Source organism: Apus apus, chromosome 1 (assembly GCF_020740795.1).
Source record: "Apus apus isolate bApuApu2 chromosome 1, bApuApu2.pri.cur, whole genome shotgun sequence".
Classification (NCBI taxonomy): Eukaryota; Metazoa; Chordata; class Aves; order Apodiformes; family Apodidae; genus Apus; species Apus apus.
Window position 1 is genome coordinate 57265115 of NC_067282.1, and position 20965 is coordinate 57286079.

The 20965-nt window shown below is 37.9% G+C and overlaps 1 protein-coding gene across 1 annotated transcript; it reads right to left on the reverse strand.

The window, feature by feature from the left end:
* Positions 1 to 1932: 1932 nt before the first annotated feature.
* ARGLU1 (arginine and glutamate rich 1) lies at positions 1933 to 11726 on the reverse strand. Its single transcript, XM_051611656.1, has 4 exons — positions 11117 to 11726; positions 6529 to 6754; positions 4070 to 4153; positions 1933 to 2825 (listed from the first exon to the last, which is right to left on the reverse strand). The coding sequence occupies exons 1-4, from the start codon at positions 11470 to 11472 to the stop codon at positions 2661 to 2663; spliced, it is 831 nt and encodes a 276-aa protein (XP_051467616.1). The 5' UTR covers positions 11473 to 11726; the 3' UTR covers positions 1933 to 2660.
* Positions 11727 to 20965: the final 9239 nt, after the last annotated feature.

The window sequence follows — 20965 nt, forward strand, 5'->3', positions numbered from 1 at the left end:
GCAGAAACAAATTAAAAATTGTCTAACCAAAACTGGAAGCTGATATTTCAAATTGCAATGAAATAAAAATTAAACATCCAACACAATTTCTAACACAATTGCCTATAGACAAGCTAATATCCTCATGTAGACCCACGGAGCTCATACTCAGTTTAATCATTACCTAAATGTCAGTATACATTCTATTGTACTTTGCTTTAGACAGGTATCAAGTTTTAAGGGAATGTGAGAACATCTCAAGTTCTTAAATTCAAATGTCAATTTCTCCCCTTCCAAACTGTGTGAACTCTATTTTCCTAGAAATCAAGTGTCCCCTGATTTCCTACAGTAACTTTAAGAAAACCCCAGAATAATATGAATGTGACAACCACCCACACCAGGTCTACAAGAAGCTATCCAAAAAATAAGGAATGCTTTAGGATAGTGAAGTGACAGTGGTTTCTACCAACTGAATTTCTGCCCCAACAACAAAAGGAAATATGTAGCTGCTTTTCCTTTTTTGAGGGCAGAGGGAAGCAAACACACATAGGGCAGTATGGAATGGTGGAAGAGGTGATCTAGTTGTGACTGGACATTTTGTCCACTGAGCCATTAAAGTGTGATTGAAAATAACCTCTCAAAGTCTAAGCCTAAGCAATGTTAAAGTGTAAATAACAAATGCTACTATTTAGCAGGAAATTAGCAACATAGAACAAACACAACTGCACAGATGAGAACTTAGCTTCTTGCTTTTAGAAGAGGAAACAAAAATGCATAGGTCTGTTTTGAGTATTGACTTTTAATAGCTTGTTTCTCAGAAGGGAACAGGGGTAGTTTTCTGTTTTAGAAATACAGGTATCAATTGAACTTTAAATACAGCCTGCTCCTGCCAACAGGTCCTGTACATTATTTATTTGGCTTCAGCTTTTGTTTTTATGCATTAAGCAACCTTCAACCTTTTTTTTTTTTTTTTTTTGTATTACAATATATAGACAAATTTAAGTACAATAATAGTTTAGGTATTTTACTGTTGTCACATTTTTCTTGACATACTGGACAAAGTGATACACATCAGTCTGCCCCCAAGCCCAGGCTTCATATAAAGCACATTGAATACTGCTTTCAGTGGCACACTCCATTTGCTCCCATAGTTAATTTGCCAAATCTACACAAACAGATCCTTTGGGAATACTAGAAATTATTTCCAACTTTGTCCAGTGACACTCAAATGCTCAGGCTGGTGACTTTCATTTTATGCTTACTACAGAAGTTGCATACCAACAGGAAAAAGGAAGTTTTAGAACTGGACAAGCTATAGTAATCCAGGTTTTGGTAGAAGAATTACATACAAAAATGGGACTTTTATATATAGTTTTCAATCTGTCGTTTCATTTTTCAAAATAAAACCTGTATATATAAATGGGTAACACTTGAGATCTGTATATGAATAACAGTTGCTTTCTGGCTAAAACCATATATTTAGACAGAATCTCATTTTCTCATACTTCAAGTATGCTAGCCAGTCCAGTCCTTTGGGAAAAAAGCACTTCCATTTTAAAATCCTTTAGGATCCGTAAGATTCATAATATGGTAATGACTTTGAATTAGACAATATACTATATTATGAGGTGAACTGAAGGGGATTAGATATTGAAGTATTGATCTGGATGCAGTAAGCCAAACAGCTGTTTAAACATGATACTACAGCTGAAGTAAGTCTCTGTCAGAATAAAAACCAACATTCATGAAAACAGCAGCAGCCATCAAAAATATTCACAACTGCAGGGATTTTTTTTTTTATTGTGTGTAATTTTGCATTGTAAGTAGGAGAAGCCACAACAGTTTAAAGCAAAATTTAAAAAAAATACCACTACAGTCTTGAATTTAATAACGTGAATTGTCATTCTTATAGCTGTTCATAGAAGCGTACTAAAAAAATTTACTTAAAACATATGAATTTAAGACTTTCACTTTATTCAGCAAATTGGTTTATTTACACAATGGGGAACGCTGGTTGAATGCTGTCAATGTAATAAAAACAAATCTAACAGAGACAATACTGAACTCTCTCTATGTATTCATAGCAGAAATGACAAACTATTTCCTTACCTGTATCAGGAACATCAAGCGCAACAATGGGACAGTATCATAGGACACTGATATAACAATAAACCACAGAGGTCCAGTAATACTATGGCAATTTACTCATGTATTTACTGACTTAAAAAAAATAATAAAAAAAATAAAAAGTCAGCAATACCCAGCATAAAGTTCTGTCAATTATCAGAGTCAAACTCTGATGAGTAGGTCTGTAAAACCTTATCAGATCATCTACAATTCACAACCTGATCTGCTTCAGACCACTAATACAGAAACAAAATTAATGAGAACAGATTACCCTCTAAAAGGCAACGATGATCTGGTAAGGGTTTACATTAATGGAAGTTTAAAAAAAAAAAAAAATTAAGAATTGCAGAGCACAGCCCCTATTAGAACAAGCTAACTTTCCAGACTTTCAAAAAAGACAAAAAAAAAGAAGAGAAAAAAAACACTTCAACATGAAGCTACCATACAAAGTTTGTTTTTGTTTTCCTTTTTTTTGTTGTTGTTTGGTTTTGTGTTTGTTTTGTTTTTTTTCTTTTGATACTTTTTTTTTTCTTTTAGGAGTTCAGAGTTGCAATTTAATCCTGGCTTTTTAGTGAGAAGGACAGTTTTGGCCTAGACTTTCCTTTGCCCAGGATAATTTTTTGCTCTTCCTTTTGCTGACGTTGCCTCTCTTGTTCTAGTTTCATCCTCTCCTCATGAATCTTTCTTTGTTCTTCAACAATTTTCAATTGTTCTTCAGCCTATATATGAAAATGGTAGAATTTAGGCCAGGATATTTTATAGTCATATAAGCAATTTACAAGTCTGTATTAACTTGTAAACACGTCCAATCCTGCATGTAAGTAGTTCTACCTGAGCTAGATGCCATAGTTGGTTTCAGTGAAACTATTTATAAAATTGTTATTTGAATTGAATTTAAAAGATACACTGAAAACTTTCTACAGCCTAATGTATTGAAATCTTGAGTGCTTACACCATTGCTTTGCTAACAAGAGATTACATTTTAATTAAGGAAGTCAGTGTATATAGAGAAATTCCCCTGACACCTGTGTCAGATGAAGACACAATATAATGAAGAAACAACAGACCTTCAAACAGAGATCTCCCCACTCCAAAACCCACATAAAACTCCCTCTTAATTAAAATCCATCTTTATTTTACTTGTAAGAAGTCAATCCTTCCAGTGACTTGTGGTTCTTACAGCTCTTCCAGTGGTCTTCTGAAGGTGCTTATTTTGTTCACTACATCAGTTAATACTTTAAATTTTCTATTTGTCCCATTTCCACCATGAGGTTGAGAAAAGGGGTAAAACAGAAAGAGATCTAAAGCAGAGGTAGTTGAAGCAAAGAGTTTTAAGAAGCATCATCTTTACCTGAAAATGGTGTAATTAGGTAGGTAATTGAAACTGATGGAGTTCAATCAGGATTGAGAATCAGCTTAGTTTGGCTTACCATCAATTAATTAGAATCAGCTAAATCATATGAAATGTTCTCATGAGGCAGGCACTTGCTTCAATAGGCTTGGAGACCAACATAAGATAGACCTTCATAACTGAGATATCTGAAGTTTAAGCTGAAAGTCCCTTTCAGCACTTGTACATCACCACTATACTAGTCCCAAATCCAGCTTGTACTTGTCCTGTTCAATGAAACAGAATTAATCACTTCTGTTCTGGAAGCTGATTATGTTTGCAAACTTACTTCAGCCTCCCCTGTGAGACACAGTTTAAAATGCACTTTTAAAATTGTGAAGGCAGGTATCCTCCTCTGAATTAACAGCACCTGAATTATTTTTTCAGACTAGTGTTAGTGCTGTAAGGATCTGGCCTCTTGCACTCGAGGGAAGGAGAGCAATACTACTGACATAACCAGCAACAGGCAAGTTAAACTCTAGAAAGGGTCGATTTGTTTATTTTAATTGTGATGCAAAACAGGCAGAAGGACCTGTATTCCCCTACAGAAAGGGTAACTACTCCTTCACATACCAGTTTAGCTTGTGCTTCTGCAATTTTTCGATTATTCTCTTCTAGTATTCGCTCTAGTTCCTCACGCTTTGCACGCTCTTCTTCCTAAAGGGGAGGACAGGGCAAGATGTTAGTAAAGTAAAATATTGATTTCTGCATATTTGCTAATCTTTCTCAGAATTATTTTGTGAACTGACTTTAAGTGGCGACTTTACAGCCACCTATTCTGTCTCTCAATGGTAAATTGTGCAGCCACTAAAACTGGTTTCTAGTACTCAATTTACATCATCCCGCCCAGTCCAAACAGCAACCAACTAAACCCTCCCTAATCATAGAATCCTGGCAATTTATTACTAGAATTTTAATATCACACAAATCAACAAGGACAACTACAAAAACTGGATAGTATTTACCAAATTAAAAAGTAATACAGAAAATATAAATAAAGTGAATAGTTTGTCTCACCAATTAAGTATACCTACGTATTCTTTACCTATACTCCTTTAATCAGCATTAAAAGTTGAATATTTACTGTCTTGTCCAGTGTCCTGCAGAGTGTGCTCCTCGGCTGCCATACGCGCCAGCTTCCTCTTTAAAATGATTTGTACTGTTAGCTTGGCAATACCTGCATCAGCAGCTCAACCATTTATAAAGAAACAACATACAAGGAAGGCTGAGCTGAGGAATGCAGATGTTTATGATAAGAAGGAACAAAAATATGTAAATCATTCCTAAGGCAAACAATTAATAAGAAAAATACATTTACTGTTAGTGAAAAATACAAATGGTAATCCATACTTCATGGAGCTATGGGCTTCTTTCATGGGGAGAATGGATTTAACATTCAATATTTTGACAATTTTAAGACAGCTGAAACTGTCATTTGCAGTCTGAACTTGGAATTCAGGAGTCCAGGGAAGGCAAGATCAGGAAATAAAGCCTTGTAATTGTTGTTTTCTTGGTGAATTTTATAGAACTCTGTTATGCAACTCATAAATATGAAGACTGCATGGAAGTTTTTGAGTTGTTTCAGTTCACATAATATAGATCCAAATTATTTTAATATTTGGGAGATTTAAAGTTAGCCAGAGATTTGTGTCTGTGTAAGAAAAAAAAGTTAATACGAACAAAGCAAGCATATGAAGAGAAAACTTCTTACTATGACTAGTAACCAGCTACTAGCTAGCACACTTCACTCCAGGCATGAAAGTTTATTCTGCATTATAAAGAACTGATGGGACATCTCTGTATCACATTGACAACAGGCAAAAATACTTTTTTTTTTAAAAAAAAGTAATCAATCTGATAAAATTAAAACCACCAGACATTAAGCATTTGTTGACTATAGGCATTCAAGTTCAACTTAAATTTCTTCATTGTAAGGTTTGAATTTGCAAAACAAGGGTAAGAAAATATTCTTAATATCTGTTGTAGCTCAGTGCTTTGGGGATTTTTTTGTTTTTAATTTAAAGATACTAGGTGACAGACAAGTCACATTTAGTCTGAAGGGGAAAGGCTCATTACTACTGTTTATCATTTTGTAAGCCAATCAAAATATTAATTTAAGATAAACTGTGCAGGAGGTAGAGTGAAACAGGCATTTGAAACTTGTGACTATTTAGTGCAAATTTCCTTTACAGTTTAAAAGTTTGTACTGAAATTTCTGGATCCTGGAATGATTGGTGCAGGCAGGCATCAAAGCCTTTAGTAGCAAATTACTGTCTCACAGAAAGACATTTTCAGCTTCTGCTCCAGCTGCTGATTAAAAGAAAAAAAACCACAAAAAAAAAAAAACAAACCAAAAAACCCAAGTCACATGTTCAGCTTGACTTCAGACAAGGGCAACCTGCTCTTTTATAACTTCTAGGGAAAAAAAGGAGTTGTTAGTAGTTATTAAAAATGGATATAATGATTTGGACATAGATCCTTTGTGAAGACGTGGATGGGCTTACGCTCGAAGTCCCAGAATTAGTCCAATGTATGCTCAAGGAAAATGTTCATTTTAAATGAAGAGTAAGAAACCTATTTGTTAAACACAGGTACTGCAGCTCACTGCTGGACCCTGCTTTTTGCCTGGCTGAAGGCAAAAGCCTCTTACAGTCTAAGTAGAAAAAAAAAAAAAAAAAAAAGAAACAAATGAAGGATACATAATTACAGGTTTTCAATACCCTACCCCAAAAATGAAAGGACCGCTGATAAATCCTGCAGCCATGGCAAAAGTTTCAAACAATTCTGAAATATGTAGGTCAGTTCCATTAAAAATCAAGTATCCTTGTTCAGGTTTTAGGAGAATAACTGTTTAAGTATCAGTGAGCTCCTCTGAATAGGCTAGCAATTAAGTTTCGCAGCAATGCAAGTTTATATGAGAAGGGAATTAGATTTGCTGTATTCCATCTCTTTCTGAACCGAACAGGAGGCACAAACCGACACTGAAAGTTTTGCCATGGACTGTCTCTACTTTCCAAACGACCGAGCGTTACCTCTCTGGCTTTTTGTGCTGCAAGTTCAGCTTGTCGCTGTCGCTCGAGTTCTTCGAGCAACTGTTTTTCCATGATGCGCTTTGCCTCCTCCACCCTGCGGAGAACCTCTCGCTCAATCTCATCCTTCCTTTTCTCCAACTCTTCTTCTACACGTTTAGCCACGAGCTCTTCCACTCTTCGAGCAGTTTCTTCCTCTATGAGTTTCTCTTCAATTTCTTGCTGACGACTATACAATGCAAACAAGAGAATTACCTTTTTAATCAATAGAGTGGAGCAATTGAAACAAGCTTTCAAATTCACAGTACCAGCCATACTACAATTTTTACCTTATACACACAGAGATCATATATTTCAATGAAATTTTGCCCTACATTTAAGGAAAGTGAATATTCAGGCAATCACTGTTCCTACCACAGGAAGCCCATTTGGACCACACCATATTTGGCATCTCTCCATATCTCAGGTCATTAAGCAAAGGAAAAAAAGAAAATAAAAATGCCCCACCCAACTTTGGCCATCTTTCATGAATTGAAACAATCTCAATTGCAAACCACATGTAGCAAAATCATCTTGTAAAATCATGTGTTAAAGTTGCAAACTCAGAGGCACCAAACTGATTTCTAGTAACTTAAATAGAAGACAGAACCAACAGAATTTATAATTTGAGTATATTAACAATAATTCCAGGTGTTGTATCTGTAATCTAGTTATCCAGTAATTTACCTTACCAAATTTCAGACACCTTAGCTCTCCTTAACTTCTTTATTGCATCACTCTGTTTCTACCATAGTTAACCAAAATAAAATATACCAAGTGCTTAATAAATCCTTGCAACCTTTACAGTTCTACATGTTCTGAATTCTGGAAGTACTTTGAAATGCCTTCTTGTCATTGCCTTCTTGCAGTAGCATTATCACTTAGTCTGATCACCAATTTAAGTTTCCATTAAAAAGGATACAAAAAGATTAGGTCAACTTGCAGGTTTATTACAATATGAAGAAAAAAAATAATTTCTGGGTAGTAACCACGAGTACAAGATAGCAATTAGACGTCCAAAAACCAACAAAAGTGAATACTGTATAGATATGTTTCATATAATACTATTTATTTAGAGTTATTACGGGCTTTGGGAAGAAGGTTGTTCTTTTAACCTTGAAACTGAACTTTCATTTTAAGTCTCCTATAAAGGATAGAACAATCTTATAAACTTCTCACCTTCAGCTCCAGAAATCTATTATTTAGTTTAAGAACTAACGCAGTAATATCCTAACATAACGTTTGCATTTTCTTATTTATCTTGAGACATAAGTCTTATTTACATTGAGATACATCAAAACAACTTCTAAAAAAGAAAGTTACAGGATTTACTAACTTTAAGATTTCTCAGTGTCCAATTTGCAAACATACAGTAGAAGATAATAAAGTACTAATAACTGATCTAGATGAATACGTGAAATACCAAGATGAAAGGCTCACAAATTCCCCCTTTTCATGCATCTTCTTTTCAAAAATGTGCTGAAACAAATGGATTATCTATTTCCTTCAGTAAAAAGTTTAGGAGCCCTCAGCTTAAACATTCAGCCCCAAAGGACAAATTTTATTCTTACATTCCTCAAGAGATATCAAACTTATCCAGTTGCACATTAGGTCAGCATTCAATTTTCACAAAGTGATACAAAATAGCTTGAGGTTTTAGGGTTTGTTTGGTTTTTTTCTTCAGAAAAATAAAAACCCCCAAAACTACCACCATCCAGAAAATCTCATCAACCCCACTCTGTTAGTGTGTCTCAGCCAAGCCATGATTACCTACAATCTTTTTACGATGAAAGGTAGAGCAAAGGGGTCAAAAGATGATGACATTTAAAATAACCTTTATATTCTAACTAACCTTTTGGTTTTGAAGTTTTTTTCTTCCCTCTTACGGCTATTTATTTAGCAGTGAGTATGTTCACCATCCTGTACTGATAGAGCTTAGCAAACACAGGAGGCTGAAATAACTTTCTGGAAAGCTCATGTTAACTTGTTTAATTCAGCTATTTAAGCTTTATGTTTAACATAATGGAAACCTAAAATAGAAGTCAGCTAATTAGATAAAGATCGTACATAGTTACAAAAAACCTCCTGCCTCTCAGGTCTGAAATAAGTTTTCAAATATGCTCAGCAATTGATGACACACTTAAGCATTGTATCTGCACGTTTCATTCTTCTCACCCCCACAAATTCAGTTCAATTAAACCAAGCAAATACATATTTTCACATTCCTAGGCAGTGACAATATTACAAATAGATCGTAACTTCCACTGTAAACAATCATGCTTCTTGAAGCACGGCAATAGAAAGAAGTGAAATAGAAGAAATAAAAAGTTTATTCTTAAAGTTGACTGATAAGACCACTTTGTGCCTATGGATAAATATACTTTCCAACAGTGGCTTTGAGTTTATATATGAAAAAATAATAACAGAGATAGAAATCTCAATTGTTTTTTCTGTAGTTTACACCAACTACTCCATTTTCTTTTTTAAATTGCATAAACTTCCAGTATTTTGTATACAAGTGTAAGCATATCATCCTGACCTACTGAGCCATGTTCTCCAGAGAAAGAGGTCATTCCTGTAAAAATATTTTAGAATGCTCCATTTACTGCTTAAAGACTGGTTTTAGGAAATCTGCAGAAAAGAAACTGCTTACATTTCAGCAGGTTTCTGAGGAAAAAAAAAAAGTAACGTTTGCAAGGCCTTTACAAGCAACTAATATTATATGAAAAAGTAGAATTTAGGCTCTGCATTAAGATTTGAACAGACATGAGAAAATAAAAAAAAAATCACTTTCAATATATGAACTGTCATGTAGCTAATTCAGTCAGTGAGACTTTATTTCCTTTGCTAACATGAATATATATTTACATATACAACGATTTACATATTATTTACTCAAATACCATAGTTTTCTACTCTATTAAGTTTTACTGCTTTTTCTGTTTGAAATTTGAAGTGCATTCTAGAAGCATCAAAATTCTACACCAAATCTTTTTTGGTATTTGTCCCTCGGCAGATTACTAATTACCAATTACCATTACCAATGTAATTCAAACGTCATATTCCTTGTCTACAGACTTCATAAGCGTTTTAAGATTTCAAAGCTAACATACAGAAAACTACTGAGGAAAGCAGATTTGATATATTTGTTGCTACATCTAATATCACTGAATGAACTGCTTGCTCCATAGCAAAAAAAGGTCAAATATTTTAGATAATGAAGATTATATAAAAACTTCATTTTTTACTTGAACATATTTCCTCTTTGAACTCTTAAAAGTCTAGACACAGATTAATCACAGAATTCTTCGCTAACACCATTTGATATTTCAAACTAGATAATGTTTATTTTGTTATTTGCGTAATGCTCCCTCTCTTCTATCCTTCAATCCATGTACATACTATTTAAAAGGACATATTTGAAATAAAATAGCTCCTGAATACTAAGATAAACTATTTACCATATTCTCAAATTGCTAAGCACATTTCAATCCTTCATGCCAGATATTAATGGAGTGTTTTTATTTAGGTACTGAATAAAACTATAAACCCCAAAATTAGAGTAAATAACTCCAAAAGCCTTCACCATTTTCATGTGTTTGTGTTACTATCGAAGTTTTTGACAACAGTATCAAACTTAGAAGCTGGCAAAAGCGATTACTGACAAACAAAAATGAAAGTAACAACAATTAGTATTTCATTAAAACAATATCGTTGAAATAAAACTCGAAACTTCACCTGAGAATTAACATAACTACTTGGCTTCACACGTATAAACAATTGCTCTTCTGGATTCAGTGCTGCAATGAGCAAAGGTAACATTCAAAGAACAAGAGTAACTTTATCACAGCTGTTAAAATCATCGTAATCCTTATGCAGCAGCATAAAGGTCTCTTTCATAACAGTATTGCTAACACACCCAACGTTAATTAATAAAATAGAATTAATCTCTGCAAACTTTATAAATAGCCATATCCCCCATGACGAAAACTGAAAAAGAAAAAGGTTTCAGATGACAAGAGTCACCGGATCTCACTGTCCCACTTAGCAAGGAAATAACGAAGAAACAAAACAAAACCAAAAAATGGCTAATATAATCGTTGCATAAGTATTTACGAAAACCCTAAGTCGAGGAACTCCGGATGCCTCCGCTCGACGCACAACGAGCCCCACGCACAAAGGGGAGGGGCAGGCAGCGCAGCACAAAGCCTGCGGGGCGCGGAGGCCTCGGCAGAGACGTTTCCGAGCCGCGCAGGGGAGCCGCGGCAGAGCGGCAGCAACCCGAGCCGGCGGGCAGGGGGTCTGCCTGCGGGAGGCTGGCACCCCGAGTGGGCGGTTTCTAGCGCACCTGAGGCAGCCGGGCTTTAGACAAGGGAAGGATGGCGGGAAAACAGGCAGGGGTTAGGCCTCGGCCAGGGCCTAAACGCCTTTACACCAGTCGCAGGCGGCCCCCTCTGAAGAAGGAATGCACGGAGAGGAAGACCAGGGCACAGAGCACCTCCTTTCCTCCCCTCTCCCCCACCGTCCCCCCCAGCCCAGGCCCGGGGCTCACATTTTCCGCTGCCGCTCGAACTCAGCTTTTTTCTCCTCCTCCTCCCGCTTCTGCTTCTCATCCAGGCTGCTGCGCTTGCTCACCGTGCGCCCGAAGATGTCGATGCGGTCGGGCGGGGAGGAGGCGCGATCGCGATCTCGGTCCCGGTCGCGGCGGGAAGAAGGGGCCGTGTTGGAGCGGGAGCGGGACCGGGACTCCCGGCGCCGATTCCGCTTGCTCTCCCGGGACTTGGAGCGCTTTCGCGCCCGCTCCTTCTCCCGGGAGCGGGACCGCGATCGGCTCCGGTTCTTCTTGTTGTGCTTGGAGCTCTTGGTGTGCTTGGAGCGGGACGAGCTCCGGCTGCGGGACCGACCCATCCCGGCGAAGAGAGGCCGCGCCGGCGACCGCCCGACCACCCCCACCCTCTTCCTAGCGGCGCCCGAGAGAGGTGCGAGGAGGCTTTGCACTCATCAGCACCGCCCTGCCGGGCCACTCGCTCTTGTCCCTTTCCACCGCTTTGCGCTGCGAGGAGCAGGAGCAGGCCCCGAAAGCGGGAGCAAGTCCGGACGCAGGCAAGATGGCGGCCCTTAGCGGAGCGGTGACTCTCCTCTTCCGCCCCACAATGCACTGCGCGGCGTCAGAGCTGTTTGCCGCCCCCCCCCCCCCCCCAGCCTCGGGTGTCGCGCCGGCAAAGCACGAAAGCGCTCGGTAATGTTCGACAACCAATAGCAGGCGTCCCTCCAGGGGGAAACTCCGTCAGGCAGCGGTTCTACCCTGCGCATGCGCGCAGGGCACGGCCGGCCTGCTGCGGCGGCCGGTGCCGGGGGCGGCTCGGGGCGGTTATGTGGGGCCGGGCCGGGTCAGCCTTCTGGGGGTCAGCCCGTGGTCTCGAAGCTACTCCGGTTGCCGGTGTCCGCAGCAGTAGTACTGTACTTGCTGCTCTGTATGCCCGTTTGCCCTTAGTGAGGTGGGGCTGGTGGTGATTGGGCCTGGCTGTGGTGAGGGCAGCCCCTTAAAGAGCCCCGGGGAGCTGGGCTTAGGAGGGAGAGGTAAGGGGCACTTGGGGCTTTGAGTTGAACAGCCTAGTCACCGGGATCTGTTTCTTTCGGCTGATCTCTGGGTCTGAATGTGGTTCTGAATGTCTGTTTTGACTGTATTTAGGATGAATTCACTTGTGCACACGTTGTCCTTTATTATCAACAGTACGTAGGCAAAGGAGGCAGCTTCGGGTCAGGCGAAGAGTGTGAGCTAGTGATTCAGCAAGCATCCCTGTGCGACGTGTTAATCTCGGTTCTGTTGTCTAATCGTTGGTCTCTTCTACCATAACAAAATTGGCAACTGATGTTATTTTAATTTCAGGTGAACTGGTGCAAGTTGTAGATGATTAAGCCCATTCTTTACTTTTAGTGGAAACTGGCTCCTCTGGTATCTTTCACAATTTTTTATTTATTTATTTTTTTAAAACTAGGCCTACAGTTTTAGTAAGTTTAAAGACATTTTGCAAAACATTCATTTGGATGCTAGACAAAATCCGTTCTCATGTAAAGGTCTTTAAATTCTTTTGTCTGACTGACTTGTCTTACTTTTCTTCAAGGAGGACTTTTTTTATTTTGAAACTCAGACCTACTCTAATTATTGCCAAAAATAAATAAGCTTGAAGCATTTTTCTGACACACCACTTTGCAAGCAACCGCAGAGTAATGGACATTGTGAAACCTGCATGCCAGGAATTCCAGAGTCACAGACCCTGGGCACACTTGTTTGTTTCTAACCCTGGGGAAGTTCATGCAACAAGTAGCTGAGGAAGTTGACAGTCACACCTTTTAGCTCTGGACCAGGCAGGCGAGTTGCCGGCTGGCATAATTTCTGTGGCAACTTGGCTACAATTGAGTACGGGAACTTTTAAATTCATATGATGCAACAGCTTCTGGTGAAAAGTTCCATAATAATTTTAGTAGTATTATATTCCATATTGGATGTACCAAGCCTAACCTGGAATGTGTGTGTGGGGGAAGGGATATCACTAATTGTTTTACAGACAGTTATAAAGGGGTTTTTAAAATACTCACCTTAAGCTGAGTTTTCTCCTTGGTAAACCACTGTATTTAGCACCTTGGTTGTCTGAAGAAATACAATTTTGAACTGTGGAATTTTATTCCTACTTGGTAATGTTAATTCATCAGGCCTATAAAATGCAATATACAATATGAGAACAATTCATGATGATGGATGGTGCAGAATTAAGAAAGTACAAAATAGGTTATAAATAAATAATTTTTCCATTTCGTTATTATATTGTACCATCTCATTTTTCAAAAAAAACCTCCTGAGTTACTAAGAGCACAAGATTTTTAATACCTGTACCAGGGTAAGGTTGTTAGCCCATTTACTTTGTTATTTATGAGGACTAAGTTCTGGTACTTCTGGAAAAAGCTTATTTTCATCTTAAAAATTCATTTTTTAGAGCTGACAAATTGGTAGAAAAAAAACATTTGTATAAATGGTTTCTTTTTTACTTTGAAGTCTGATAGGTTCTTTTTATCCTATCACCTTTTTTTTTTTTTTCCAGCCTAATAATAATAAAACAGCAATATTTAGCTCCCCCTGATTTGTAATTAAAATCAATATGGAATTACAGTACCAAAAGGAAGTTTTTATTCTAAATTTAAATACCCTTATTTCATAAAATAATTTCATTTATTGTTTTCTGTTAATAGCAAAAGATCATTGTAATTTCTTGTGTCAGTTCCCTTTAAAAATTTTCAGTGTTTTATTAAACTCATGTATTTTTTTCTGGATTAAATAATGTTAGACTTGTTGAGTTTTTAATCACATGTTAATCTGTGTATTATTTATGGTGTGGTAGCCATACTTAATTTCTTTGCACTCTTCTGTTTTTGCAATTTTTTTCTCCATTTTAATTTATCTCAGTATATTAAAATGCATAATTTACTTCTGAAAACGGTTGCCTTAGAGTTGGAAAACACCTTATTTGACAGCCAAATGGTGGCATAGTTGAAGTAAGTACCTCACCCTTCCTTGCCTTGGCCACTGTCATCACCTGAAATATGTCAACCCATAGGCATTTGGGGGTAGCCCTGTTGGAGATACTGTGTTCTGATAATCTCCAGATCATACCAGCTCTCACGCTATCACTTTTGTCATTAGCTAGGTCAAGAGGAGTCTTGGGAGATTAAAGGTGGATTACTTTGGTTTGTGTTAGTGTGGCACAGCTGGATGTGAGATCTTTATAATAGGTTTAAAATGGAAGAACTCTGGAAGGTAAGCGAAGAGAGCACAAGCATAATAGGATAAGGTGTTCGGTATAAAATTTAGTGCAATCTGGTGCAGTCTTGCTCACAATAGTAAGAGTGCAGGAGCAGCCCAGAACAGCTAAGTTTGTGGGAGGAAAAAAAAGGTTTGTGTGTATTGTTTTTTTCAAAGAAGCTATTTCAGCCTGAGTTTATTACAAGGACAGAAACTATGAATACAGGATTTGGTTGTGTGTTGTTGTGTTTCGTTGGTTTTGTTTTTTTTTTAAATTGTGAGTGCTGTGATTCATGCCCTGCAGATGATGGAAGCTATGCAGGTGTAGAAGTTGCATTACTTAACCCTGCTTTTATTTATTTATTTATTTATTTTACACATAGTGCTTAAATTGCTTGTTTTGCTCATGCATTTTCTGTCAGCTGCTTTGTTTCTCTTTTAGAAGCACTACGGAGTTCTGGGCTGCTAAGTTGCAGTGGTAGGGAGATGAATCATCTGGGAAACGGGCAGAACAGCTGTGAGGAAGGCAGGGCAGGAGCATGGAACAGTTGGCAGAAAGGGAAGTATCTTTTCTAAAACTTAGTGAATAAGTTGTTAAAACTGCCGCTGCAGAGGACTCCTTTGAAAGGAAAAACAATGAAAGGAGAGGAAACCTTGTGCAATGAGAAATTAAATAAATGGAAAGGGTTTTCATGTTGTACAGAAAAGTACAGTTATTAGTTAAAGTAATCTTCTTTATGTTCAGATGATATATCATTGGAAAATTAACAATACTGTACAGATTGGTGTTGAAAGTATTTTGTAATTTGGATATGAAAAATGGCACAACTTGTGTAATAATCAGGACTAGTGTGTGGATATGTGATAATAAAAATAATTTTAAGCAGAATTTTATTTTCATTTCCATGTGAATTTAAGTTGAGAAAATAAATAAAATTGTCAAATAATGATTGATGTGGGAATTCTGAAGTTACACTAATTATCAATGTCAGAGGATATTTTACAACTTTTATTTTATGTAAATCCTCTGAACACTTTTACGTTTGGACTGCTTTGTTCTTTCTGCATTGAGGAAGAGAAGAGGAACATTCATTCACTTGCTTTTTTCACATTGCCTAGTCCATTTAGGTCCTAAGCAAAAGCTCATGAATACTATTACAAGTGGCGAGTGTAAGTTTTCATCACATCTTTAAGATCTGTAAGCTGTGTATTCATAGTGATATACCTTTTCCTCACATTGAATATTTTTTAAAAAGACATTGCTATTATATGGAGTTTGCAGATATAATCACACGTAAGTATTTATATCTGGAACCAAGACTTGGTTTGTTGAAGACTGACTAATAAAAATCCAACCAACCTTCTTCAGCAGCTGTATTATCTTGGAGCTACTTTAACTGTGCAGGTATATTGTGATTTATCTTAAATACTTTGTAGCAATTGTGTTTGGTATGTGTAACCACGGTCTTTAGCCAATCAGAAATGAAGTGTCCTATAAGCCTTATGAGGGGCTGATCCAATGTGAATACTTGGATAATTCCTTTGGGGGGGGAAGGGGGGAAAGCAACAAAATAAACCAGAGTAGCAAGTAACAGACACTGTTATTCAAAACCAAGTTGCTTATGATCCAGTGGTTAACATAGTGGTTAGACTAGTTGAACAAGCAAGAAAATTGGATTTGGGTGTGTCCTCATTCATATCAATGTCTCTTCCTTCCCATGACAGTATGTTAATTACTAGGCCAGTCTAGGCTGGAGGAAGGTGGGAAGGGAGTTGGGGCAAAGTCCCCTTTTGCTTCCTCAATTGAATCTAAGTGGATTTCAGAAAATACTAAATAGACCTGTTCAGATGCAGGAGGCTGACATAATGACTCTGGTCCTCTGGAAGGAGGGGAACTATTTGCTCTGGATTGAAGTATCTATTAAAAAGCCTGGTTTTGAATTTTAGTATATAATAATGAGAAAAGAAACAGGGCTAATCTTGGGAACTAGAGCACAAAACTTGGCAGGTGCTGTAGCTGCCCAAGTGTTGCATCACATGTCCCCTCCCATGGCAGCTCTGTTTCAGAAAGGGATGAGCCATGCTCAGTTCTTCAAAGGCTACTGTAGGTACTGCCCTCAGGAGAGGACTCAAATTTTTGGCTTATAAATAGATGAAGGTGCCACCCTTGCAGTGCTGACTCGGACACCTTGGCTTTAACGGGGTGATAGCCACGCCTCCCTGTACAGCATTTCTGCTTGGCTTGGTGACTCCTAGTTAGCATATGTATTTTATGAATTCCTAATTCTTGTTTAATTTTGAAAAACTATTTGGATGAAATACCGGCTATGGAACTTTTATATCCAGAATATTTTGCATATTTTATTTGTAAACAGAATTTTTCCTGGTTTTTGCCCCTGATTTCTTTAAACACACTAATACGTCTAGCAGCAGCAGCACTCTTCCTGTATGAATATGGAAATTACTGGGATTGATTAATTTTTTTTTTTTAATGATTATTATTTTAAAGTAGTCAAGAAGCAACTTGTTTATGATAAAAATAGGGTTCCAGGTATGGGAAAACCATCCTACCTGCACTTAAAGATTAAATGGATGCTACAGCAATTCGTGGAAGTTGACCCTGAAGCATTTTTGAATATTAACAGCTATTCTATTAAAATTTTATCAAAAAAAAGGTTGAATGAAACCTTTTTTCTTTTTTCTTACCACTATGCAAATTCAAGACCTTTAAAATTAAAATTTGCATACATTAATGGGCAGAAAATAGCAGTTATTACTTTCCTAAAATGTTTTGCTAAAAAGTATAAAACAAATGTTCTCTATATAGACAAGCCGGTTAAGCAGGAAGTCTTCTGAGTGCCAAATTCTGCCTTCTGAATTCTCAGAAGTAGCACCTCATTTTGCAAGTTGATTCATTAATGCATTTCCCTGGCTAGCTAGGTTAAAGGTTGAAGGAATAAAGCATTTGGACATGATGCGATTTTATTATACAGTTTAACATAAGCTCTTAATTTATTTTTTTTTTAAGTTTTTGTGAAAATCTCATTTAAACAAAAAAAGCTGAGAAACTACTTGTATAGTTCTTTCCAAATGATCTGAAGAGAAACAAAATACTAGAGGGAAAATAGATGTTTTGAAGTCCATCCTTCTGGGACTTTTCATTAGAATGTCTCTATATCAAAAGTGTTGTGGCATGTGTCATTTGACTCTATTGCTGTTCCTTATGTCCTTGTCTGTCAATGGTTTTATAATTTTTAAGCTGCAATGATAGCAGTTGTGCCAGTCAAACTGAATTGTGTTTTCATGAGTGACATGGCTGACTTGTCCCAGCTGATGATCTACCACAGAGCTATAGCCTAACCATGATTTCAGCAATACTAGAATAGCAGGATAGGCTTCCAAATGCATGGAATATCTAATGTCTGTATGTACTTTTCTAGAGATAAAGCTGATATCAATGGGTATGTGGTTGCTGGTCATTGATAGAGTTTTATTTAGGAAAACATTTTAAAAATACTGTATTTAACACCACTTACTAAAGTCAGGCACTGTTAATTGTGGCAGAGTGGCAGAAAATGGTTGTGGTAGAAGAACTAGTGAATGAATCTGCAGTAGCATTTCAACTAGAATAAGTTGTGTTTTTCCTGTTGCAGCAAATCTGTTGAACAATTTGGTTGCATCGGAGTGGTCTGAGAATGGGTAAACTGGATTATTTTTGGATTACTAAATCTAAAGTAAAAGTTTTAATCTGGTAGGTTCTGTTTGAACACAAAGAAACACCTTTTTTTTTTTTTTTCCCCCTCTAAGTTCAACCCAGCACTGGTACAGGTTGTCCAGAGAGATAGTGGAGTCTTCATCCTTGGAGATATTCTGAATGTGGTCCTGGGCAATCAGCTTTGTGACCCTGCTTGAGCAGGGCAGGTTGGACAAGATGACATCCAGAGGTCACATCCAGCCTGAACTGTTCTGTGTTTCTGTGAAATTGGATGATGTGTTCTAGGACTCAATCTGATACCAGTCTGCAGGAATCTCTACAGCTAGTAGAATGTAAAGCACTTCCCAGAAGCATGTAGTGTAGTCATCTGGTTCTCAGCAGCCACTGTCTTAGTTCATGTACTACTTGTTAATGCAGACATAGCCATTCATGTCACATAGAGCTGAGTTAGCAATTCCCTTGGTGTTGGCTTCTTTGCTCAGGAGTACATAGATATTACAGAAATCACAGGCCAAAAGTTGACACAATTACTTTGTATATTTGATCTGTACAGATGTAGCCCCCTAAGTCATTTTTTTTGCAGCCTAGGAGACTGGTATTTGGCTGCCAGCATCAGATAAATAGGCACCAGGCCAATCTGTGTGTATATGGCATTGAAATATCTAGCCAATCTGAATTTGTAGACTTTCCTGCTAGTTGGTTAATGAGTAAGCACACCTTAGACTCTTTTCATTTAGCTCCTCATTGAACTATTATGTATTCTTTCTGGCTTGCCAAAGATAAGTAGAAGGAACAAGTAAGGGAAGGTAATACTAAGGCTGAGTGGCACAGGAGGCATGGAAAGAGATCAAAGTACTGACCTAGATGGTGGGGGAGAGTGGATGAATCTTAGTGTTGGTATGATGAAGGCTGTGTCTGCATGCTCAAGTCCAGAGCTCCTGCTGTGTATATTAAGCAATGAATTAATGCACTGACATGCTCTGACTGCTCAAAACAGGACTTCCAGGGCAAAATGCCATCCACACTTGCTCTGCTGGATAGCATTGTCTGCAGTTTTCCTCAAGCTGTTTCTACAGGTATTTTGTCTTGGTGGTGCAGAGGGACCTGAAATTCTCTATGAAGCTGTACTTCAGGAAGAGGTGACTTTGCTGCATCTCTATAAAATTGCTGCAGCAAAGAGCAAACGTGAAAAAAGTTTGGAGCTTCCTTCAGGCTTGGAGCCAAGAACAGGCTTGCAGCTGATTGTGAGACATCTGTCATCAGCAGGAGTTGCCAGTAGTGGAGCTGGGGGCTACAAATGAGAGTGACAGAAGTACATGATGACCTAGTGAAAGAAAAGGATTTTCTAGGACAAAGGGTAGTAGTCATGATAAGACAGCAAAATAAACTATGTACCTGAAAGAGGACAAACAGGCTGAGGGGGGTGGAGAAATAACTAAAGAGGACAAAACCACACCAAGAAATATGCTGTAAGACTGAGGATAGATAGTAAAATGCATATGTTGGTGAAAACGGAATGAGCATGGTGAGAAAATAAGTAGGAAGTGGAGTGCAAAAAAGCAAAGAAATGAAGGATGTGAAACCCCAGAAAACACTTGTTGCCTTAAGGAAAAAAAAAAAACACCACAAAAATGTATTTTCGATACTACTTTCTGTATGGTCTGTTGCTAATGTTGCCAGAATGAATGTTAAACAGCTTAAATGGAATGGTGTCTGAGATGAATTCTCTTCAGCTGTACGTCTCCTAGGCAAATGTGTGAGAACTGCTGATCTGTTCATCTTGTTAACATCACATGAATGTGAACACAGCAGAGATTTGACTTGGTGTCCCTGTCTACAAATACAGAGGGGGAAAAAAATGGAAAGAGCCTCCCCTGGGAAGAAAGGGAGTGATCCCATTATAAATGAGAGTCATACAACATCCTTTCTGGAGGCATGTTGAAATTTCCCATGGGAGGAAGCAGAATAAACAAAGGTCGGTATTACTAATAAAAGAAAAATAGTTGGCGACCAAGGAAACAATAATTATTTGATTGCAGTGTCCTGAAAAGCTAGCAGCAGAAAAAATACCAGTTAAAGGCAACAGGCCAAATGCATCTCACTTGCAACCCTACCCGTCATTACACCAAGGATGTGTTTGTTTTACTGCTCTGAGAGCAGTACTTTGCCAGTGAAATAAATATGCCCTGACTTTTTGCCTTTGCTGCTGTACTTTTCTTATGACCACTGTGTTCCTGAGGGTTTATTATGCTTACCTCCACAACACTATTGTGAAGCAAGCAAGGAGGGGCTATTATCTCTGCTTCACAAATGATGAGCAGAGCCTGCGTGAGAGCTGTGTGGCTTATGGCCATACAGCTTATGGTAGGTAAGGGAGATTCACAGGCCAGTAACTTCCTTTGCTCACTTTCTGCCATAGCAGAAACCATAGTGGAATGTTAATACTGGAGGGGATGTACAGTGTTTTTTTCTTGGAAAGTTAAGTTTATCTTCCAGGAAATAAGTAAGCAAAGCTTGCTGTAGCAAAAAATAAAAAATAAAAAAAAATCCCTAAATTATTACTTCAGTAATTTAAAGAAGAGATCAATATAGTTTTGAAAAATACATTAATAATAACATGTTTCTTCAGCAGACCCTATTTAAGACTAATACAGTTTCATTTTAAGTTCAAACTGTCAAAGCCTGTTAAGGCCAAGTTGTAACAGGCATTATTATTTCTTAATGGATAGGTGTGTGGTGAGTTAGACAGAAGTAAGCTGTGCAGTGCTGCGGTTGAGCTTCCAGTCTGCCTGATGGCGCAATTACTGTCCTAACTCCACTTCCTCCAAGGTAACCTCATTGAAATGGCACCATCTAGTTTAGCTTGGTTGCAGTGCAAACAGTTGTTC